General features: G+C 46.0%; 1 protein-coding gene across 1 annotated transcript in view; it reads right to left on the minus strand.

The window, feature by feature from the left end:
- The window catches only part of LOC147668870 (ecto-NOX disulfide-thiol exchanger 2-like), a 140930-nt gene that overhangs the window by 25145 nt on the left and 91148 nt on the right, over window positions 1-24637 (minus strand). The window contains exons 4-5 of the mRNA XM_086948384.1: window positions 10029-10124; window positions 3672-3786 (exon numbers count right to left, since the gene is read on the minus strand). Coding sequence (XP_086804510.1) covers window positions 3672-3786; window positions 10029-10124 — 211 coding nt within the window. The remainder of the gene's footprint in view (window positions 1-3671; window positions 3787-10028; window positions 10125-24637) is intronic.

Genomic DNA, 24637 nt, shown 5'->3' on the forward strand with positions numbered 1-24637 from the left:
TCCGCTGAGGACCCTAAATCCCTGAACCTGAAACTCTTCTTCCAGTACTTAATAAATTCACGGGCTTCATTTTAATCCGCCACACCCCTACTCTGACAATTAGCCTTCCACATGGCTTGAAGAGCACCTAATTCACTCACAGGCCAATTTTAAGAGGCTGATGATTTCAATATATGGTCAAATAGCCCAAACAATCCAGAGGAGAAATATAATCTTATAAATCTTTTTAACCTCACACAATATGTAGTAGGCCCTGATCAGAAAGAGGGCCATCTCTTCAACATTATCTTCACTAATGCCAACTTAGTAACTTACAGAACCTAAAAATAAATCCCTTGTTCAGACCACCACCTGCTAACTTTCAAAATTTTAAACATCACTTACAAAAAAGACTAAACATAAAACCCTGTAAAACGTAACCAAGATCCAAAATATCTCTCAAGACCATCAGCAGTAGACTTCAAGATGGTTGTAATCTTTCCTTCAATCCCCAATATTACAAAAAGTTGAAACTTCGACTCTAAACTCCATTTTAGACAAACTCTGCCCTGTGCAAAACAAAACTATTAATCTTAAGCATTTGGCTGCAAACAGTACACACCACAACTGAAACTACAAAAACTGAGGCTGGAAAAACTAGAAAATCTATGGCCGAAGAAACATAATTCAGATGACAAACAGCATAACATCAGACAATGACACAAATAAAACCATTCAATCAGGAAAACAAAAAGAGCATTTTACTAAAAAAAAAAAATTTTTTTAAAAATCTCAATGCCCCTAATATCATGTAGGAACTCATTTTTATGGTTAAGCCTCTGAATAAAGCTAAGGACATTAACCCCTTGTAAGACATTGTGGATACTCTATTTTTTTCTGAGAAGAAATGAAGGCCTTCAGATCAGTTAAATAATAACCAAACTGACGTATTAACAGGCCCGACCACAGTTCCCAGAATTCAACCTGCTAATCATCAAAGATTGTGAAAACTTAATGGAGCAGAGCTGACCTTCGTGTACCCCAAATAATCCCATTCAGGCTCTTACTGGAAGTAAAATAAGGAATAAACACACCATAACATATGTGAAATCTTTAACTTCTAATTACCCAAAGGACAGGTTCCAGACTGGTTTAAATATGCCTGTTAGGCCAATCCTAAATATAATCTCTGGCCCCTGCTAACTACTGACCCTTTTCACCACTGCTCAGCCAAGCTGAACATTCACAGTACTGAGTTTTGTTGAGTCAAATAACCTACTACAGCCCAAGCAAGCAGGTTGTAGGATCAGAAGTAAGAAACGTGTGGTCACGTCTCTGACTGATGACACTCATTATGGTAGGTAGACGAGGGTGGCGAGGGGATCCCGATTTTTTTTGGATTGCGTTGCCACTGACTAAATCTATAGCAATGCCTTTAAAGGCTGACTTGGGTGGAAATATCCTCAAGTGGATACACTCCTTTCTTGCAGGCACATCATAATAAGCTTTCTAGAAAACCTTACTACCCTGCCACTTCGGAGAATACCACAAGGCTTAACACTATCCTCACTAATATTTACATTCTATCTCTGTTTCCAAACTCAACTGCATCACAATCTCCAAACGAAATCTGTTTCCTCACTCAACTGCATCACAATCTCCAAACGAAAATCAACAATCACTACACAGAATAAACTCAATTTATTTTCAAGTTGCCTGCTGGCAATGACTGAGCGACAACTCTTAACTTAATACTTACATTCATCGCAAACTGGATGACAAAAACATTTCCTGAGGCTTATTCTAGTGAAAAACGAAATTCTTTTGATTTAAATCACAACAGGACAATGCTTTTTGGTCACTGTCAGTGGGCAGCTACCTCACGCCGATTACAAAAATGCATAATTTAGGCAATAAACTAGACTCTGTAACCCTAAGTCACTGCAGACACCAAATTATGTTTTACCAGCTCACAATACTGAAAAGAGTACTTTCTTTACTATTCTTTTGTTTCCTCCATGGCCCCCAATGTCTCCATACAGTCTTACTTGACGTTGATAATGCCACCTTTTTAAGGGCTTAAAAAAAAAAAGCATTACGCAACTTAAATACATTTGGAACGCCATTGTAAGACTCCTCCTAATCTCAAAAAATATTACCATGTCTCTGAATACTGAAAACAACTGCACTGGTTCCCGGTAGCCTTAAAAACCAAATTCAAAGCCGCTTGCCTGCGCTATAAAAATAAATAAATACATTTCATATATATATATATATATATATATATATATATATATATATATATATATATACACACACACACACACACACACACACACACACACACACACACACACACACACATGTAATTCCACTCAGACATTTTGGAAAACACTTCCTTTCATCCACTCAGATCTGCTAACAAAATCTAATTTACAAAATACAAACTAAAAGTATTATGCAGCAGACCCTTTGACCACAATTCTGGAATTCTCTACTGCTTGCCATGGAGGCAGAAGCAAGGCTTCTGAATTTTAGCAGGCTACTTAAAACGTAGCTTTTTGTTCAATAGATGGCCACTGTCAGGAATTGATGTAGGAACCTGTTGATACTGTGCCTAGGAACTCGACACGAGTTATAATGTGCATTACAAGCACCCTACAATAAATAACATTACTGTCCAGGTCAAGCACGCAGCTAGACGCAGCTAGATTCTTCCCTCGCGGATATATATACACTACCCAACCCAGCCAAAGGTGTGCTGGACGTGAAGATTTCACAGCTTGAGTTATCTGACATCAGCCTGGCAAAGCTCAGGGCTCCTTTAGTGAAGCAAGTTAGGGAAGCCCCGCAACACCCTTACCCAACTTGTCACAGAGTAGGTCAGGACCAGAAAGTGTCACAAACCACCCTGTGACGAGATGGGAAAGAGCCTTCTAACATTAACTAATAATTCACAAGTGTAGCTAATGGGAGGAGGTGGTGGGATTTCCCTGGAACTGAGAGTATATCACTGCCACTGCTGCCTGAGTAGGGTCCCAGTCTTCTCTGGAAGTGCCTCCTATTGAATTTGAGGCCAGAGCCGGCCTGTTCCCTCACCCCTGTCTTCCGCTAGCACTCAAGCACCATAGACGCTGCTGGGCCCAACAGATCTCTACTGTCCTAGCCTGCTATATTCAGCTAAATTCCCTCCTCCTAGGCTGTCATTTTTCCAAGGGCCTCTGCTCTCTCCTCCCGCAACGTGCTGGTGCACCTTTTGGGTTTAAATCTTTTTATTGAAAGACAGTGCAACAAAATGCGTGATTCACATGCAATATACAGGTCAGTGCCCAATGGGCCCAGCAAAAGGATCGAAAGGCACCAAGGGGCCTTGGCAGGGGTGCACCTTTTGTATGGAATGAAGTACTTACCACCCGTGTGGCCCACTGGATAACGTGGGGCACTGAATGTTTAATGGGCGTGGACGTGTGGGTGTCAGGATTTGTGACAATGCATTGGTGTGAGCTTATGAATGGGTCAGTATGAGTATGTATGTGTATGGGTGGGGGATATGAGTATGCACGCACGTGCATACTTCAGCACAGGGGCAGCCGAACTGCCACTAGATGTCCATTCACCTTAAAATGCTGGCATTGCCCCTTCACTTTAAAAGTTTACTACTCTGCGCTGTCCACAATCATTCTCAAACCTACCAACGAGTAGTGCCTCGCGTTCAGATTTCACTGGACTTTCACTGCTGAGCTGCTTCTCAGGGGGAAATTCCTCACCCTCGTTGGCCATACTTGGCACAGAAGTACCGTTTTCAAGCTGCAGAAAATCAAAGGCACGAAAAAGTTAAATAAAATAAAAATTAACAAGTTTGCTCTAAAGAAATCATGCTGACATATTGTGCTATTTATTATTATTTTCTTTTTAGTCAAGTTGCTAGGATACGGCAACTACTTAAATATTAATTTAACTCCAAGAAACATGAGCATCCAGTGAAAGAAACATTGAGGGGGGAAAAAGATGAACAAAGACACAAGGAAAACCAACCGAAACAAAAATTCTCAACTCCTAAAAGCCAATCTGATTGAACAGATCTTCAAACGGAATCCGTGAATCTCGCATTGAACCAAGAGAAGAGAAAAATGCTCCCTGCTTCAATGGTTGTTTTTAGGTCGAGCCTAGAGCAGCGCATGTGCTATTGCTCGACTTTTAGTAAGAGCTTAAAAAAAAGTGCTATAAGATGCTGCAATGGCCGGCCTATAGCTTGAGTGCATGTGCACAGGCACGTGCTTGAACACTTCTCGCCCTTTCCTGGCTGTTTTCTGTGCATCGCTCATTCTTTCATTACTTGTCACTTTTATGTGCATTTCTCAGTCTTTCTTTGCTACTTCACTGTGCATTACTCCTTCCTTCTTATTCCTTCTTTGCTGCTTTTCTGTGCGTTTCTCATTCTCTTTCTGCCACTTTTATGTGCTTTTTTCATTACTCCGCAATCTTTCTTTGTTGCTTTTTGAACTTTTAAACTGATTCTGTGCCGATCTGCTGGGCCTCTGCCACTCTTTCTCATTCATTCTTTGCTGATCTTCTGTGCTTTTGCCTTTCATTCTTTAACATTTTTCTCTCCCCTTTTTAATCAATCCTGGCTGCTTCTTTTAGTCTCAGCTCTTCTCTTCGAGTTTCGAACTCAATTGCTCTCTTAACTCCTCTTCTTCCTTTTGCTCACTCTTTTGCTCTTCTTCCTGTCGTTTTCCTGAATTTGCGACCCTCCCTGCTTCCTCTCCCACGCCGCACTCCCTTCTCGGTTTCCGCCAGTTACTTAGCCCAACCCATTGCCCCAGAGACCCCCGCTCCTAATTCATGTCCCCTGCAGCCTGGATGCACAGCCCGTATATGCCCCTCCCGTGCCTAGCGCCAGACCCCTTGCTTTCACTCCTATCACTGCTACGTCTCTGCTTCCCTCTCCTCACCCTGAACCTTGAATGCACATTCCAGTGCTGCTGCTACGCCTCGGTGGTCGACTGCGAAGGTGCCTTTCCCTGTTCCACCTGACACTTTTCCTGCACCTTCCCACACCTTCACACCACCCTAACATGCAACGCACACAACACTCACCTCTCCCTCGGCCACGCACCCCTACACACCTCTCCCCACCCATCCCTGTTTGCCTTCTCCTCAACAACACCTCCCTCAATAAACACGCTACTGAAATATGGGACCTGCTGCACTACCACACATTGAAACTGCTCTTCCTCACAGAAACCTGGCTGATTCTATCGACATTACCACACCTATTCCCCAGGCACAAGGTTATAAGACCGGACAGAATTAACAGACCTAGCGGAGGAAGGACATGTCATCATTTTCAAAGAGCTCATCAAGTGTTCTACTGCCTCAGCTAGCACCATGAATCGGCGCAAACGTTTTTATTCAGAAAACTGTTGCAGCACATCAAGTCAAGTTTTTGTGTGCTGTATTCTCACTGAAGAAGGGAACTTGAATACATGGCACTCCGACTGAAAAACTTGTATTTCAATTCTTCATTGAACCTTCCTAGCCTAAAAGGCAGAGCTTCGGTCTAATAATCTAAAGGTTGTAAGTTCGAACCTCTTAGTGGGCATGTGTTTTGCGATATAAGTGTTTGCATTTTGATAATTCTCCAGGCTCCTATTTTAGGGGATACTTAACATTCTGTCTTCTCTCAGATTCAATTTGTATCAGGACGTAGTTTGTAAATTAGACATAAACACTTAATACTTTGGCAGCTACGTTTTTTGGCTGTCGTTTAGATCCTTCTACATTTTCTGTTTGACAATGCATTGTAAATTATTAATAAGGTACAGTATGGTGCTGGTTTTAATTGGCAAGTTGTGCACACTATACCTTAATTATTGAGCACATCTGTTTGCTGCACAGCTGTTTGTTCTAAATCCGTGGGCATGGTTGAGTGGCAGAATGCGATAATTGAGTGAGGTTAATCGGGCATTGGATCATCCACTAAGTGGAACATGGAACCAGTCATATCAGCCACAGGAAAGCCTGTCCTCACTCCTGAAACTCTATCAAGTACCCAGAGCCCAGCCTGCACCCTGATTTAGCCACACACTTTAATGCCCACTTGCTAAGAGCAGCTGGTAAAAGTGAGTGTAATGTACGGTGACCACCTCCCTCCAGAAACACTATTTCCACTCCTGGACTTTTGTGTGATAGCCTAATGTATTATGGCTATTGTAGTCTTGTTAATCTTCCACTGACCTAATTACACTAACACACCTAAAATGCAGTTGTTTGTAGGCGAATAGTTCAGGACTGGAGGTAGTGTCTGTTGTGACCCACAGTGCGGTAGCCACCCTATTAGTAGTGTACTTTTCATCCTCTGCCTAAGCACATTTCTTAATCTGCTCCATTATTCTAAATGTTGCATGCTGGATGTGTTTTTTGGGCCAAAATGGCTTCTTTTGTCATCTTCAATGCAAGATGGTGCACACTCTGAAATCCGTAAAAGTGCACTCTCTTAATGCTTTATTTTAATAAATATATTTAGGTTGATCACCAACCTCTAGTTCAGTGTGGACACTTTCTCCAGGCCTTGTGTTCTCTCTCTGTATGTCACACCTTTCAAAAAACCTCAGTGCCCCACAGCACTTACCTCTCATGACCTCAACTTGCCACCTCTCTCCGATCCTACCTCTAGATCTCTAGCTCTCGGTCAGCTCTCTGTCCCGCTCTTCCCCTAAAGTGCCTCCCTCTCTCTCTCTCTCTCTCTCTCTCTCTCTCTCTCTACTTTCTCTTCTTTCTGCATCTTGCTGCTCTGTTTGCATCTCATCCCCATTCATTTCTCTTCTCTTCCATTCACTTCCCCTCCCTCTTAATTTCATCGCTCTTTATCTTACCCTTTCTATCATTTTTGCCATCTATACCATACCTTTCTCTACCTCTCGCATGCCTCTTTCTACCTCACTTTTCTCTCTCTGCCTCACAACTCACTACATCATCTCTCTCTTCCCCACCTCTCATACACAATCTAGACTCTCAATTGACATCACCTATTGGCCTTCTATGTCTCTTTTTATTGATGTCCTGTTTCCCTCGCCTTTCCCATTATTTTATTTCTTTCTCTCTACCATGCTCTCCCTACCTCTTTGTCTCAATCTATCACTCCCTTTGCTTTCATCTCTCTTTCTAGCTCCTTCACTGTTTCCGTTCACTCTCTCTGCTTCCAATATCTCGCTCGTTTAATACATCTGTCTTACCTCTGTCTCTCTTGTAATTTCACCATTCTCTACTTCTCCCTCGCACTTCCTCTGTATTAGCCTCATCTCTCTAACTCATCTGCACCTCTTTTCTCTCTACTTCTCATATCTTTCTATTTTTATCCCACCGTCTCTACCTGCCTCACTACTTTGTTTACTTGACCTGTCATTCTGTGCTTCACCTTTCTATTTGTGCTATCTCATTATAACTCACCTCTCTTCCTATCTTATTTCTCTCTAGACCTTGCCCCTCGGATTGGCACCTTTCTTACCAGCGTACATTTAAAACTGCATGCCAGGCCTCTAAAAACAAGCATTAGCATAGCCAATAGGTCTCGCCTTTGGGACCGTATAAGTTTTTAGCTATGCAACATTTGATGTTATTTCACCAAGGATATTGTGCTGCATAACTAAATACTTATAAGGTCCCCTAAGCGAGAACTATTTGCTATGCCAATGCTTGTTTTCTTTTTGCATTTAAGAATTATCAGATAACATATACAAAAGCCACCCTCTGATTACCATCTGAAGCCTGTTTGACACCTTTTTCTAATTTTAAGTTCCTTTAAGCGCATAGGTTGTGGTTGTCATTCAAGCTATGGCAAGAAAAAGATTGAAAATATACTGGCGAGCAATGAACAGCTGAAATGTCATGACTGTGATTTCCTCGCCTCCAACAAATATGGAGTCATGAATTAAAGACATTGTCTGTTTACCATCGTTGTCATTGGGCTTCTTATGAAGAATATATCGTATGTCAAACTACTTGCTTCATAGTACGGTACTCTCGCTCTCACGATGCCCTGTACGAACTACGGACCGAATGTCAGACTACATTTCCCATGGTTTACAGCGCGGCACGCCCTGATGACGTCACTCGCCAGGGCGACGCCGACGCTGGAACGGACTAAACCGAGGGTTTTCTGCAGCGCCGGTACCTCCCCAAAAGACAACCCAGAGGGAAGCCCGGGGTATCGACGGAGAGGTCAGTGCGCAGCGCTTAGCGACTTTGCTTAACAAGCGTGCAAAACAGATTCAGCATAGGTGTTGCGAGTATATGGAAGTAACGAAAGTGATTACCGCGCTTTGCTTAAAAGTCCTCTGGCATTTTCGTTGAGATGATTTATTGGTTTGGCATCTTGACCAGTACGCTGGGCCCAAGGGCTTGAGGCGACGGTGTCTACATGCCTCAGCAACTCGGCATTTCGAACGTAACTGCGAAGGCTGTGATTCTGGCAGTATTAGAACGACGGTAGCGCTGTCTTCTGAACATATTGGTAAAAGCTGTACATTATTGACCTATGCTTCACCATGGTTTGTCAGTGTATGTGGTTACTAATGTTTTCAATCTACACTGTGGTAACACTGCTTCCTCAAACGGTCATGTCACATTAAGCAGAAAACCTAGATAGTTATTTGGCCAAATATAGACACCTGGGGAGACTACTCTGTATCGACCAGTGGGTCGTAGCATTTCAATTGAGCACTATTGTTACATAGTTTTGTGTTTTCAGAATGTAAATACATGTTTATTCCCTCCGCTAGAGCGGTGCTCCATGTACCTGAGTTGAAGCCAGGTGAGGTGGGGCTATTCCTTCCTGCCACAAAGGTGAGTGAGCAGACTAGTGCGATGACAAGTTATTACTGTCTTTTGTTGGCTATTAATACATTAGTCAGCAAAGGGTTTTGCATCTACTGTTGCAATTCAAGCACATACTAATAGTGCCCTGTTTGTGCTTTTCTTTTCTCTTGTATGTATCTGATTTCCATGCCGGGTGATTGTCCTATGAAGCCAGGAAGATGGTAACTGGTCACGTATAAGGTGATACTTACTCTTTTTTTATTAGCAGTAGCACATAATGGTCCTGAAGAAGCAGCGGGAGACCACCTGGCTCCAGTAGTCTGCAGAAACATGTCGACCTAAGATACTTCCTAGTAGTTATTTTGTTACACTACTATTGCACTGTTTTTTATACTTTGGGACTGAAGGGGTACAGAATAAATGTTTTTTTCCCCTATCACTACCCAATCTTAAACTTTTTTGCTTTACTATTCACTGATTCACTCACTCTTTCTTCTTTTTATGCACTGCTACTCAGTTTTCCACAAGACACGCTGTCCTGCTGACACGTTTAATATAGATTAGGCTTCTAAAACCTGCCGATCTATTGTGGATACTCCATCTACTAAACGTGACGGTCCCCAAGTGATGAAGGGCGGTCTTGTGAGTTGACTGATGGGAACTCATACTTTTTGGTTGATGTTCCACTGGCTAGTTCTCGCCTTGGTCCAGACACGGATACATACTTGAGAGATATATTATTTTTCTTTTGACCTACTGTTATTTGTTGTTGGTGTGTTTGGTTATTTCACACAATGGTGGAGACCAGAATTTCACAAAAATGCGTAAAAAATCCAAGGCAAAGGTATTGCTCATGTGCAAGTAGGTCTAGTCATGGCTGGCTAAGCTTCTATCTTACTTTTGTCTTGAAAAATCATGAGTTAGTGTGTGGCACGAGCATGTTGCATCCCTTCCTTTTCTTAAAAAGGAACTCTTTCTTCTCCCAGTGTGTGTGCAATACTCTGTATATATGCCCTTGAACTAGACTGATATGTGCCCTGCCATGCTCCTGACGTGCACTTGTATCGAAGCAAGCTGTCTCATGGGGCATTTACTGTTCTGACCCAATTGTGTCATATTCATTCTGCAGCAAATCAAGCTCCCCGCAGTGAATCAGGCTATAATGAACTGTCAGCGGTTGCTCGCAGTGACACTTTGCCTAAAGTAACATGCGCAAATGTCAGACTTACACTAGTTATTTGGTGCACAGTTTCTTTTTGATACAGTGTGTCTTCTTGATTTTCGTTATGCTCTTGCTCTCCGCCATCCTCATCAGCTGCTTCTTGCTGTGTTCAATTAAAAAAAGACTGTTTAGAATCTGCATCAAAGCATATCAAATATTTCAATCAGCTTTCGACCTTTGAATTCCAAATTCCACCTTCAGAATACATACAACTAATTATTTTGCAAATAACACAAGGAAGGCGAGTGATTTTATTTTAATAGAAGCAACCATCAGACATTTTAATCAAAACAGATTTCCTATTTTTGTCCCACAAGGTCATCTTTGTATCAGCATTCAGTTATAAAATCAACTACAGCAAACACAAAGAAATGTACAACCGGTTTGAAATTAACGACCTGCAACTCGAATGAAAAAAGTTGAATATAAACAGGTTTTTGGTCAGGTTTTATAGAAAATACACAGATCAGAGTTAGTCATAGCCAAATACCTCAGATCCACTCGTCCTAAATTCAAACTTAAGCTTATATCCATCTGTGGTACGCATCAATGACGCCTACAGTGGTTCAAGGCTTTAGAGAGACTTTGGAACGTTTGACCATTTTAATTAGGTACAGACAGATAACAAGCATTAGCAATGCAATAGGTCTCGGAATTGCTAGAGTTTAAGCTATTGGCATTGTTAAATGACAATGCCTTAATAAACGAATTGTCATGTACATTGCCAATAGCTCAAACACTTGTAAATGCAAGACCTATGCAAAGAAGCGGCCACCATTGCTCCGGGCTGCTTAAAAAATGAAAGCGCGCATGACGTTCTGAATGTTGCAGGAAAGCATGTAGTGCCTGCATTAGGACAAACTACTTAAAGAAAATAGTGCTTACAGACTAAAAAAGACTCACTGTGTAACAACCGAAGTTAAAGGGTCAGTTCTCATGGGAGGTTATGAATTAAGTCAAGGCGGTACTAAGGAGGGACCAACAAGCCTATTAACGAATCAGAAGCCAGCATTCATGAAGGACGATGACACAAGCGAATAACAAATATGGGGGGAGAGAGGGCGGGACTTCTATTTCATACTCCAATACAGCATGGCATGCAGAGCAGTGCATGTACTGCCAATGGCTCGACCTAAAAAGCTCAAACATACACCTGTAACCGATGATTATTACTTTACAGACTGACCAAAAACATGGTGACACATGCAGGGAAACGTTTGCACGCTTTATTCTGCCGCTCCTCCCCCTTTATTTATAATTTTTCTTTCTTTAATATTTTAAACCTTATATGGAATCTAGGAGGCACATGGCAATAAAGGAACACTGTTTACGTTATTGCTAGGAAGTTAATTTAGTTGTACCTCATATGTCACTGTAGACGAGATTCAGAACATGGGTTGGTGAACACATCATTTCCGTTGTGGCTCAGAGGTCCAAATTGTAAAACACAATAACATTAAAATTGGGAACCAGGTTATTGTCCTCCTTTTGTGAATAGGCAGATTTTAAATTAAATGAAAAGTAAAAGTAAGGCTACCGAGAAAATCTTTATGGGTCAGAGCAATATGTGCTTTTTGGTGCTTTGAGAGGCAATAAAACTACTCCTTAGTAAAAATAACATCATATATATGACAAAGACGAGCCCCTTGCACACGAAACATTGTAATATATGCCCTGATTCCTAACAATCACAAAGTTCCAGTTAAGCCATTAGAATGACAGAAAAAAGTTATAAAATGTTGGATGAAGTGGAGCATGCAATGCTGGGGATAATCCCCATACACATAGTGATGAATGCAAGAAAAAACTATTTCTGTCGCAGTACCCAATTTTCTCTAGTCTTCTTTTCCTCGCTTCGAAACTGAGCGTGATACTACTGCTAAACAGTGGTAATAGTGCCTATGGATACCCCCAATACATGCATTAACACGGATTCGGCTAATGGGCCAATTTAACTTTCCTATAAGTCCAAGGTAGATGGCAGAAAAAATGCACCAATGGCATGGTAGTTAAATGCCGTATGCGGGCTTCAGTGTGTATTTACTCAACTCACATAAAGGAAAAAAACATATGGCTGTCAGGAGCACCACTGTGCTTTGACTGGTCTACAATTTAAAAGCACTTAAGAGACACATGGCCAGAAAAGTGCCTTTGCAGTGAAGCAAGACCTACATTTTATATACACTATTAGTAGTAGAAAAAAAAAAGTTTCTTTTTACCGAGGTCTATATAATGGCATATATATAAATCACATAAAAACATGCAGAACACATTAAAAAGATAAAATCATACAGTACCATTAGCCAAGAGCTACCTTTAAGAATCTTACCAATGCACAAGTAACATAAAAAAAACTGCATGTTAGAAATCAGTCGGATTGCATCTCTTCTGAACCCTATACCTATTAAACAAACCAAATCGGTTCCAAAATTAAATGTCACAAAGTAATAAAATATATACACTAAGTCGCCCCTAAAGTGTGCCCCGCAAGCCCATGGGGAAGAAGTTCAATATGTGTAAAAGTTTGTACCTAGATATTAGAAAAAGGCGCCGACCTTCACTGTGAATAATACACAAAATCTATTTTAACTGTGTGAGTTAGACTTTCCATGAACAGGCCCAGCTGTGACTAAAATCTTTATTTCACGTTTCCACCTGGGAAAATACTAGAACAATTATTCATTATTTTGTTAGTTTAAAAATCGTATTTAATAGTGAAAGTAGATTTTTGTGAACTTTCTGGAAAAGTAACTTTAGAAAGGATAGTTTATTAAGGTTAGCTTGTGCTGCTTGAGGGGGGCGTGGCTAGCGGCCGAGCATGCCAGACGTGGGCTGAGTGAGCTCCGTCCGAGAAACCCCTAAAATACTGTCAATTATCCTGATTCTGGCTTAAAACTCTACCTTCAGTACACCCGAGACGCAACAAGGCCGGTAGCTGAGCGGGAGAGCCGTAGGTGCAACCGGGACATCCTGATGGACGGTTTAAATCGAAGACGCGGTGAGGCCTGGAGAGCAGGGCAAAGCTGCGACCCACAGTATCGCTGAGCCGGACCGGAAGTGGCCGCCCGGGGGCGAGTGAGAGGGAGCGCGGCCGCACGCTGAGGGGTAAATACCAGAAACCGGCACTGGAACACTGCCCACTCCCTGGCGCTTCTGCTGCGTGAACGGGCCAAAATGTGGAAGCACTAAGCGGCCGACCCTCAAGGAGACAAAGGCGGTTTAAATCGGGAGTCGCGGTGAGACCTGGAGAGCAGTTGGAAGCCGCGACCCACAGTATCGCCGAGCCGGACCGGAAGTGGCCGCCCGACAGCGAGTGAAAGGGAGTGAGGCCGTACACTGTGGGCACTGGAACACCGTCCACACCCTGGCGCTTCTCCTGCTGCGAGTACGGGCCAAGAAGTGGAAGCACTAAGCGGCCGACCCTCACAGAGACAAAAGCGGAGCCTCAGCACACAAACGGCGAGTGAGAGGGTGCCCCAGAGCCGGCCATTGAGAGGCGCGAACGGGGCTGTTGGCAGTGATCGGCGGTGCCGGCCCAACCCCAGTGCCCCCACAGATTGGCGGACCCCACACCAGAGGCCTGCGGGGGTCAGAGAAACCGACGCAAGGTTAGTCGGGAGTCGGGGGGAGAGGCACGATGGGCAGATCCTGCACAAGATGACGTAGAGGGGGAAGACCGGCCCAGCCCCGGGGACGGAAGAAAGAGTTGATGCTGCCAATATACAACGCTGTGCACAGGACCCAACAGGGGGCGACCCCGTGAAGGACTATACTGGCCCAACGGCCCAGGGAGAGGTGGGGAAGGTTGCCCACACCCGGGTGGAGAGGAGACCCCCTACCGAGAGGAGCAAGGACGGGACCCTGGGTCTGGCAGAGGCGGTGGCCACAGGCTGACAGCGCCGAAGACAAGCGCAGCGCAGAGGTATTGAGGCGTCCGAGGTGTGCAACGCTGCCGACACCCCAAGTTAAAGTGGAAGCCGGTTGCGGATACAAGCGGTGAGGAAGATCCCTAATGGAGGAAGGTACGCCAATTATAGAAAACAGACTGCAGAGGCACGCTACGGCCCAGAGTTGCACTGATTACACACCACTTGAGCACACCCACAGCGTAACAGGCCCCTAGTAGAAGCACGACTGCCCTAAAAAATAGACAGTTACCCCCGGAAAGGAAGGTGGTCGGCACCCAGAGGCAGCCCGCGAGGTGGAAAACTGAAGGTCACAATGGGACGAAATAGACTCCGACAGCCGGACCCGGTCACCAATGGGGCGGCGCGTTCCTCTGGATCTGATGACCAGATAGCGTCCACAAACGACGATATAATCCCACCAACTGGGATGAGTGCGCAGGATGCGGAGCTGGATCTTATCCTAACGGAAATAAATGCCTCTAGGGTGGCGCTTGAAGCTAGAATCGACACGATGTCGACGGGCCTCTCCCTATTGAAAGATGACCATAAGAAATTGGCTGAAAAGTTGCGGAGAACAAGTTAGCCCTGACCGACCTCATACCGCAGCAGACGGAACATTCCACACGCCTGGAGGTATTGGAAAAGCAGCTCAAGGGATTGAGAGACAGAGTGGACGATGCAGAGGGACGCTCGCGCCGCAACAACATCCGCATTTTGGGCGTGCCGGAGCGAAGCGAAGGGACCAACCCGACCAGGTTCGTAGAAGATTGGCTGAAGACAGTAGTGGACCCTACGGAACTAACTTAGATGTATAGAGTCGAAAGAGCGCACAGAGTGCTGTCGAGACTGCCGAGGCCAGGGGCGCCGCCACGGCCGTTGATAGCACGCCTCCTACACTTCAAAGACAGGGACACGATCCTGAAAACAGCGAGAGAGAGCCGGGGCGTTAAAATAGGACAACCAGACGATCTCCATCTACCCGGACTTTACACAAGCAGTACAGAAAGCCAGGGCGTCATTCTGGGGAGTGAAACATACTCAGAGAGCGTAACATGAAATATGCGCTATTTTTCCCAGCAAGACTAAAAATTATACACGATGGCAAGTCTAATTTTTTGATGACCCGGAGGAAGCGTCTGAATGGATTGAAGTGGCACTACCAACGCCCCTATCGAGAGGCTATTCCGCGGACGCGTGGAAACGGAAGCAATCCACACATGGGGGCAACACCTCGACCCAGGACAGAGCTCCGGAGGCAGGATCAGCACAAGACGGACAAAACCAGGCATCTAGAGGAGGGGAATCGGCCGTATTGGTGTTGCTTACGACTAATGCACTGGCAGAGCACGACAAGAACATTGATATGGTGTCGAACAGCCAAGCTAGCTCAAGCACGGTAGCATCAGACACGGACGCTTGTCTGCACCGGTCTCTGCGCATAACGGCGCAGATGGCAGAGGACATGTGAAGGAGGGCGGAGCGGAAGCGGAGTGGTGATGTATATGTGGCACTGGAAAATCGTATGGAGGGTGGGAAAGGGAACCAGGTCAAATGTTGATAATGGGGAATACTACGGAGGACGTTTGACTGTTACCCGCAGAGAAAGAGCGGTTGAGCACACGCTCCAGGCGAAGGCATGACTGCATTCAGTTCCTACCCCTGTTGGGTATTATAGTTTGGTCCCGCACAGTTGTGGGGTGGGGACCACAAGGTTCGGGAGTTGAGCACAAGTATGGCACATAAAATATACATTTTGTTGACACATGAATGGGGAGCATGGGCAATGTCCGAGAGCAAGGAGAATACATGTAATGTCATTACCCAACCATTACCAGTTCTGCACCTGGAACGTAAGAGGTATAGGGTCGGTCCACAAAAGGCACAGGGTAAGGGCGCAGCTGAACAGGAGACAAACACAGATAGCATATCTGCAAGAAACACACCTGAATAGGGCGGAGGGAGATAAACTAGCCCGCAAATGGAAGGGTCAACTGTATGCCACAGAATACTCAGCATTCTCAAGGGGGGGTGGCAGTCTGGATCAGGAATAATGTGCTGTTTACACTAGTGGAAAAGCGGGTGGACAAGAATGGGCGTTATGTGTTCATACGGGGAACGCTGGATGGCATAAGTATGGTGTTGGGCAGTATATACGCCCCCAATTCAGAGCAAGCGAGGTTCTTTGATGACATTAGGGGAGTACTATCGGACTGGGTAGGACAACATTGGGTGATAGGAGGGAACTGCAACGCGGTTCTGGACACTACGCTAGACAGGTCACACCCACCACTGCATACAACCGATAGTAAGAAACAGGCTGAGGTGCTGGCACACTTGGCAAGCGGATAGGAACTAGATGACGCATGGAGGGTCCTACATACAAACAACAGGGAATACACATTTTACTCCCCGCCGCACAGGTTACACACCAGGACCGACCGCATATTTTGCTCCAGGGCACTGCGAGGGGCGATCACCTCAGTTTTACACATGGGTAAGACACTGTCGGACCATAATCCGGTAGAATTGTCATTACAATGGGGGAGGATACCCACTCCCATCCCGACGTGGCGCCTATCGCCGGGTCTACTGGAGGGCCTAGTGTTCAAGTCCTCACTGCTAGACACATGCACAAAATACTTCATAGAGAACGAAAACACTGTCAGCAGCAGGCAAAAAGAGTGGGAAGCCTTCAAGGCAACTTTGCGCGGAGTGGCAATGGGCACTAAAGTTGGAGTGAAGCGCCTAGTACTGGAGATGTTGAGGGCAGTAGAGGGAAGCTTAGCGGTGCTGGAGGGTGAAGCAGCGGGCACAGACGGTAACCTCACGCAGTTGCAGGAGGCGCATATCCAGCATGCTGAACTTTTGGAAGAGCTAAGGTTAATAGATTTTAGGGAATACACGAATAGGGTACATACGCTGGCTGACAAAGCCGGTGCGCATGACACGCAATGCTCCAGACAGTACCCCTATAACCGAGGTGAATGACCAGGAGGGAGATAGAGTGCAGACCCAGTTAGATATAAATGATACGTTCCGGAAATACTACGCAGACCTGTATGGCCCGCACGCATCGCTCTCAGAGCCGGAGCTTGAGTCCTTCCTGGCTGACATTTGTATACCACAACTGACAGATGCACAACAACAGGTTCTCGCTAAGCCCATCGTCCTGGCAGAAGTTAGGCAGACCATAAAAGTACTGCCGAGAAACAAAGCACCGGGATCGGACGGGCTACTGGCGGAATTCTACTTGACTTATATTGATGTCCTGGCCCCCGCCTCCTTGTGCTCTACAAAGAGGCGATGGAAAGTGGCGAACTGCCAGAATCGACGCTACAGGCACTGATAGTATCCTTGTTGAAGCCAGGGAGAGAAGCGCTACATTTAGAGAATTACAGACCCCTGTCGCTCCTAAACACGGACTATGAAATATTTAGCAAAATATTGGCAACTCGACTGTCACAATATATTCCAGACCTAATACACCCAGACCAATGCGGATTTGTACCGGGCAGGAGCACCGCATTGAACCTGAGGAGACTGAGCCAACTAATGACCCGTGGGGAGGAAGGGGAGAATAACGAAGGGTGTATATCACTGGACCTTAAGCAGGCCTTTGATTCCCTAACATGGGATTATATGCTGGCCGTGTAGGAAGGTGGATATCGGACTATGGTTACCCCCCAAAAAATGTTGCCTGGTGTTTAGCTGGTTTTTGACATAGTTAGCCTGGGATCCTGCTATTCAGGGCCCCAAGCTAATTGCTCTCTCCTTAAAATGGACTCCATGTACCTTAGGTGCATACAAAATTGGGACTGGTTCACCTTATAGGCCCCTGTAACAGTGTACCATAGGTACCCAGAGCATAGGTGTAGCCAAGGCCTACCAGGGGCTGCAGCATGTATTGTGCCACCCCTGGCCTGGCCTCCATATTTGACACAACTGGCTGATCACTCAGCTGGGGTAAGTTGGTGTAACCACCTCTTACTTAGATGTAGTATACCTATATCTAACCTAACTGGACACATGGTAACCTATAAGTCACTCCTATGGCAGGCCTAAACAATCCTGGAGGCAGAGTGCTTGGTTGTATGTGAGATGGTGCTCTAGCATGAGCTGAGCCTGTCTGCAGCTGTCGGGAACAACTCCCTTAGCTGTTCCGGGATATTGCCATACCATATACTCTTAAGTGCATTATAATCCTCGCGGTTATATGCTAACTTTGGTTTGGCTTTATCAAAACATGTCGAGTAAGGTGTCATACGATTTGGAATACTATCCCCTCGACAGTTCTGTCGACGGGGATAGCATTCCACCCTTCTAGAGGGACACAACATGTACATAACCTGAACCCCGGTTAAAGTTAAACTCAAGTCTGACCTCCTGCTGCTGGGAGTCCTTCCAGCAAGGGAGGCTTGGACAAAGGGTTTCCTGCCTTGGGAGGTGCGAGCACCACCGCAGACAGGATTTTGTGTATTGGGTAGGACAGGGCTGAATAGAATCAGACATGCCCGGGGCACACAAGGTGTCCTCGTGCATAAGCCAGTCCAAACCGGTCCTGGGACTTTCCAGACCCAGGCCTGGCGAGGAGCTCGACAACGGAAAGGGGGTATAACCGCCCCTCTTCCTGGTCCCACCCAGAGGAGGGACCTAGCAGGTGATCCACCCCTCAGATTGGGAATTAGAGTGGGAGCAGTGCCATAGCACCTCAGATCATCCTGAATCAACTTGAAACTAAGAAGACGACTGGACTTCGACATTCTGCTGCACAGAAGACTGAAGAGCATCTCCCTTGTGGCCTAGGAGTGGCCACCCTGTGAACACAGGCACCATCCAGCAACTCGACGTCTGCTTTGCCGCTGCCTCCCGCCGGAGCCCGAGCCTGACGAGACCCAGACTCCTCACCGCCCGATCCACAGTCCCTGCAAAGAAGGGACCCGTGGAGGCACCGAGAGACGTGGGACCGGACATCTCGAAAGACCCCCGAGAAGCTGACTGCGCAGCACCCGAGGCACCCTCGATGCTGTGCTTTGGGGTTTGAGAAGCCCCACAACCGAGCAGCCCTTGCATCTAAGATCAGCCCCCCAGCATCTCCACGATCTGCGTGGGGCCCCTTTGCATCGTGCCACTCGACGCGCCATCCCGGCAACTTGCCACGTGGTCAGCGGCCATCTTGGCGACGAAACCTACAATCTACACTGCGGGTCTGGTTGCTCCAGACTTTCCCTCGCTCCTGTAAAAAGGAGCACCCGCTCTGACCTAGCTGGTCCGAGTGATAAGCTTTTCCAGATTCCTGTGTGGCTTGCATTAGCCAAGGCCTGTTTGCACCGATCATGTTGCCGACACCGCCATCAGCTAGAGCCTTCGTGGGGCAGCTTGTGATCGACTCCTGGACGTCCTCGACCTCTTCGTGTCCACGTGGCTGCAGAGAGAAGCTACACCTCATCGCCTGTTTGCACCCGACATCGCCTGCTTCCATCCTGGTTCCACGGTAGTCACTGGCTAGTGACTTTGAACATTGTCACCTCTGCTTTCAGGTCTTCACCACTTCAGATCCACACTTGGATCCAACGGAACTCTTCACATCGAGCCGTCTGCAGCATCTTCAGCTCCAAGCACCATCGACCTGCGTGACGAAACCTGACACTACTTCGCACCTGTGCACCCGCTTCCTGTGGGTGAGGTAACTCAGCAACGCCGGTGTTCCTACACTGGTACACACCTCTAGTGTCTGTGTCTAAAGTTTCATTCTTCTAGGTCACTCGGAAGGTTCCTTAATAACTAACTTTGTAACTTTTACGCACCATTGACTTAACATTGGTATATGCGTGCACTTTCCGCACTGCACCCGAGTCCCGCGGGCCTTTCCCGACTTCATCACTGTTAGTCCCGAACAGCTCCAGCGATTCCCCAGGCCATAGGCCTACTTCCTTTCAGCTGGGTGGTTCTTATACCACTATTTTAGTATATGGTTTAGGTGGCCCCTAGGGCTCATCCATATTGTGCAACTTTTGTATATTTAAACTGTGTTTTGTTTTAACGCATTTGCTTCTGTGCTCATAAAGAGTCTAGGGGATTTTGTAGTAAATAAATATATATATATATATATTCAATATATATCTGTGTGGTGTCCTTTCATTTGGTATTCAAGGGGATTGTGTATGGTAAAACAGGTTGCTTCACATGCCTTTACAGAGTTTAGCCTAAGACTGCTTTGTCCACGCTACTAGGATAGCTGGTCTATAAGGTTGACTTACAACCAATCATCATAAGGGTTGCTTGGCATGGTACAAGGTGATCACTAGAATTAGTGAGCATCACATACCAGGCCAACTTCTCACAGGCTGTACTAGGCAAATTCGGCATCCCGCAAGCATACACAAAATGGATTGCTTTACTATACCACAAACCCACAGCATGCGTTAGGACTAATAGATGCATCTCAGCCCAATTTGACATTGCAAAGGGGACGCGACAGGGATGCCCGTTGTCGCCCTATTTATATTAGCCCTGGAGCCCCTGCTGATAAAAGTCCGCACCCAGGCTGTTACCATGGGGATCGCTCGACTTACTACCCACCATATCATCTCTGCATATGCAGACGATATATTGTTATTCCTTCGCGACGTAGCAAGCCCACTAGAGCCGATATCGGAGGTGTTTGAGGTGTTCAGAGAGATATCGGGCCTTGCAATTAACGCGTCCAAATCCTACGGGTATAGTTTTCACAGGCCAATGATAACCACGCACGTACAATTTGCACCCTACCAGTTCAAAATAGCGCCAGTAACATTCAAATATTTGGGTATACAAATATACAGAGAAGCTTGGGATTTACTTGAGGGCAACCTGGGTAGGGCCCTTAATGCGCTAAAGCCACAAGTACGATTTTGGAACACTTTACCATTGTCGGTCGCAGGCAGGGTAGCGATCTCGAAAATGGTGGTCCTGCCCAGAATGATATACTGCTTCACGAATGTGCCTGTACTAGTACCCATGGCCTTCTTTAAACATCTACACACGCTGCTGACGGAATTGGTTTGGGGTACGGACAGGAGACGCATAAGTCTAGCCAAACTGCAACTGCCAACGGACGGCGGAGGTTTGGGAGTACCTGATATGATAGCATATGGATAAGCTTGCCAACTTCAGTGGCTGGCTTACTAGCTGGCAGGTCGTAACTTGCACGAATTGAACATGTCAGAAGCGGATAGGAATGGAGGTCACATACACCGACTGTTGCTCCCCAAAGCGAAAATAGCAACCTCGGCCCCCCCTGCTTAAGCTTGCAATACAGCAATGGAGGGCAGCGCTCAGGTACATTGGCAGCCAACAGGCTTACGCACCCACAATACCCCTTCTGGGCATCCCCTTGGGTACTGGAACGCTCACAGAACGTAGGCTGAGTACATGGCATGAGGCTGGGGTAACACAAGTGGGGGACTTCTTCTCAGAGGGTAGACTTCTCACACATGCAGAATTTATGCAGTTACACCAGGCACCGCGTTGATGTTTCTTTTACATGCACAAGTCACACACTACATTTCCACACACTGGGCGAGAGAAGGCATGGAACTGGAAACAATGGCCCTGCTTACTATGCAATATCTCATGGGATCAGGCAGCCACTTAACAAAATGGCTCAATAAGGGTATTAGGACGAGTAAAGCTATTTCGCTGCAGCCACTTCGTACAAGTTGGTAGGGTGACACAGGCGGAGACATTGGTGATAAGGACTGGGAAACGATACTAAAGCTTCCCAAGAAAGTGTTACGAAACCCTAAGTTCAAATTAATTCAACTCATGATAGTACATAGGGCGTACCTAACCCCACACAGAATACACGCAATGTTCCCTGAGTCGTCCAACCAATGCCCCAGATGTCACCGTGACGACGCAGGCATGCTACACATGTTCTGGGACTGCCCTAAGTTGGGATACTACTGGGTCACAATCCACCACATCCTAGCGGAGGTTGCCCCAGGAAGACCCTATGATTCAACACTATACAACATGGTGGGGCTGGGACACAAAGAAAAGAAGCGGAGTGTAGCCACTAGATTCGTAGATCTAGCAATGTTATTAGCAGAGAGGATGATAGCAATGAAATGGAAGTCGGTGAAACCGCCGAGTGTGGAGTCCTGGAGTAGTGAGGTGGTAAGATGGGGAAAGGCAGAGGGCCAGGAGCTACAAAGGGAGGGGCGAAGGGGCCTACGCAAACATCCGATTTCCATAGACTGGAATTCGATGGTGGAGGAGTTTGAAATATGCGCAAAGGCGCAAGTCCAGTGAATACCTGTGCCGTTGGTGGACGTGATGGTGGACTGTTGGGGGCATGGGAGGGCTCCCACTTGGAGTGCTGACCACAATCCGAAGGAGGCCAATTACACGTAGTACAGGATGCAGACTCGAAGCAGATCGTATCTTGAAGTAACATTGTAATGTGAGAATGGCAGGTCGAATGGACATTATGTCACGGAACATCAAGGAATGGACATTGCTCGCAAGCGAAACACCCTATATCATACTCATTCGAGTCAAAGTTATTAACTTGGGGCTTAGTGGCTACTAAGCCCCAAATTAGTAACTTCTTCCTTACAGCTGTGCAATGTAGTGGCTGAAGATGATTTCCATTTTGTTGTGATATCCCGTTTTGCTAATATAAGAGCCAGGTCTGCAAATTTAGCCTGCACTTTGTGACCTTTTCGTCTTCGATTTAGTCCCAATATACATGCATCCGTTGTCTGCACTCCTATATCCCCCAACCCTTCCTCTAGGGCAATAGATATCCCTCCCCAGTATCCTTGCAGTCTAGCACAGGACCATAATATATGAACGAGATCTGGGCCTGTTCAGTACATCTGGGGCATGACGCTGTGGCAAATGAAATGTAATTTATGTGGTGTTAGATATGCCCTTTGGGTTACCACATATTAAATGAATTTGAAACGCGTGTTTCGTGACACTGTTTTGGGTATTCCAGTATTGTTTAGGTCTCGTTCCCATTTGTTGCATATTGGGCTCAGTGGGGATGGTTGGTGTGTGCGTATCCCGAGATAGAATCAGCATGTGAGATGGTTACCCATTCCCATAAGGTACATCAAATGGACTAACTCATTTGTTTTTGGGTTCTGCTCCTTGAGAGCCCAGTTTCTCTTTATATCAACTACCAGGCTTGCGTGTGTTAAAAACAGTGTACCCGTAACACCTCGTTCATTTGTAAAATCTGTGTATGTTAGGAGAGTCACTTCTCCAAACAGATCTCCTACTGTGCTAACTCCGACTCGTGTCCAGGATTCTAACTGGTGCTTGGTTAAAGTTCCTGTGTTGGTGCGGATGCCTAATAATGGTATGTTGGGGCGTACGCTGGGGTGCTTCTAGTGTATTTTAATGCTTGTTTCCAATATATTATTACAGTCTTAAGCAACGTTTGAGAAGAAGGCGGAATCATGCTACCGGGACATAATAATTTATGTAATCTGCCACTGCAAGCATTTGCTGTGTATCGGCTCTTTCCTGTAAATTTCGACCTATCAGCCAATATGAGACCCATTGCAGTTGTGTTGCGAGGCAGTAGGCATAGAAGTCCGGGACTCCCATCCCTTCTGCATCTGACGGTAGTTGTAGTTTTATTAAACATAAACTATGTTGACCTGTGCTCCGTATTAAACTAATTACTAATGTGTTCAATGTTTTAAAAATACTTTGGGGGAACACTACTGGTAGGTTCGTGAAAAAGTAGAGTAGGTGTCGGAACATTACCATTTTTGATATTGCTAGTCTTCCAGCTACAGAAGGGGGTAAAGACATCCAAAATGAGATTTGAGCCCTTAATGAGCGTATTGTTTTCTGCAGATTCCCTTTAATAAGATCTTGTTGGCTCCTGTATATTTGTATTCCTAAATATTTTTTTTGTCCTCATACGCCAATAAATCTTGCCAGAGCAGCTTGATTACCTCTGCTGTCACCCTTGTCAGATGGGACCAGCGCGAGAGCTCTCATTTTAATGGTTTGCACTTTACACAGAACCTCTCGTGATTGGTCTGTTCTCTTCTTCGATCTGTGAACCCCAGAACTGACCTGAGTGGTGAAGTAATTCCATGTAGAGCCTGGGTACTCATAGTACGGCTTGGCAAGCCTTCCAGTGCGGCCCGCGGACCTTTCAGACATGTACCTGTGTTATATATTTTTTTGTAAAGTGCAAACGCCGCTGTTATTGATTTATGGGGGCTGGGTGATTTCAGGCATAGAGTGGAGATGCAGGGGCCTAAGAAGAGGTCAAATACAACAAGGCCTCATTAAGAATTAAATGGTCTTTTAAAGACCTGTGAAGTACTCTGGTGACTGGCCAAGGGGGCTTGGATCTGACTGCACGGCAGAGACAGATAGAGGCAGGGGCAGATAGGGGCAGAGTGGCAGAGACAGATAGATGGGGCAGAGACAGACAGAGGCAGGGGCAGACAGAGGCAGGGGCAGACAGAGGCAGAGGCAGACAGGGGCAGAGGCAGACAGGGGCAGAGACAGATAGGGGCAGAGACAGATAGGGGCAGAGACAGATAGGGGCAGAGACAGATAGGGGCAGAGACAGATAGGGGCAGAGACATATATGGACAGACAAACAGAGGCAGGGGCAGACAGGGGCAGAGACCAATAGGGGAAAATCCGATAGGGGCAGAAACAGACAGACATAGACAGACAGAGGCAGAGA

This window comes from Lissotriton vulgaris, unplaced genomic scaffold (assembly GCF_964263255.1).
Source record: "Lissotriton vulgaris unplaced genomic scaffold, aLisVul1.2 SCAFFOLD_2556, whole genome shotgun sequence".
NCBI lineage: Eukaryota > Metazoa > Chordata > Amphibia > Caudata > Salamandridae > Lissotriton > Lissotriton vulgaris.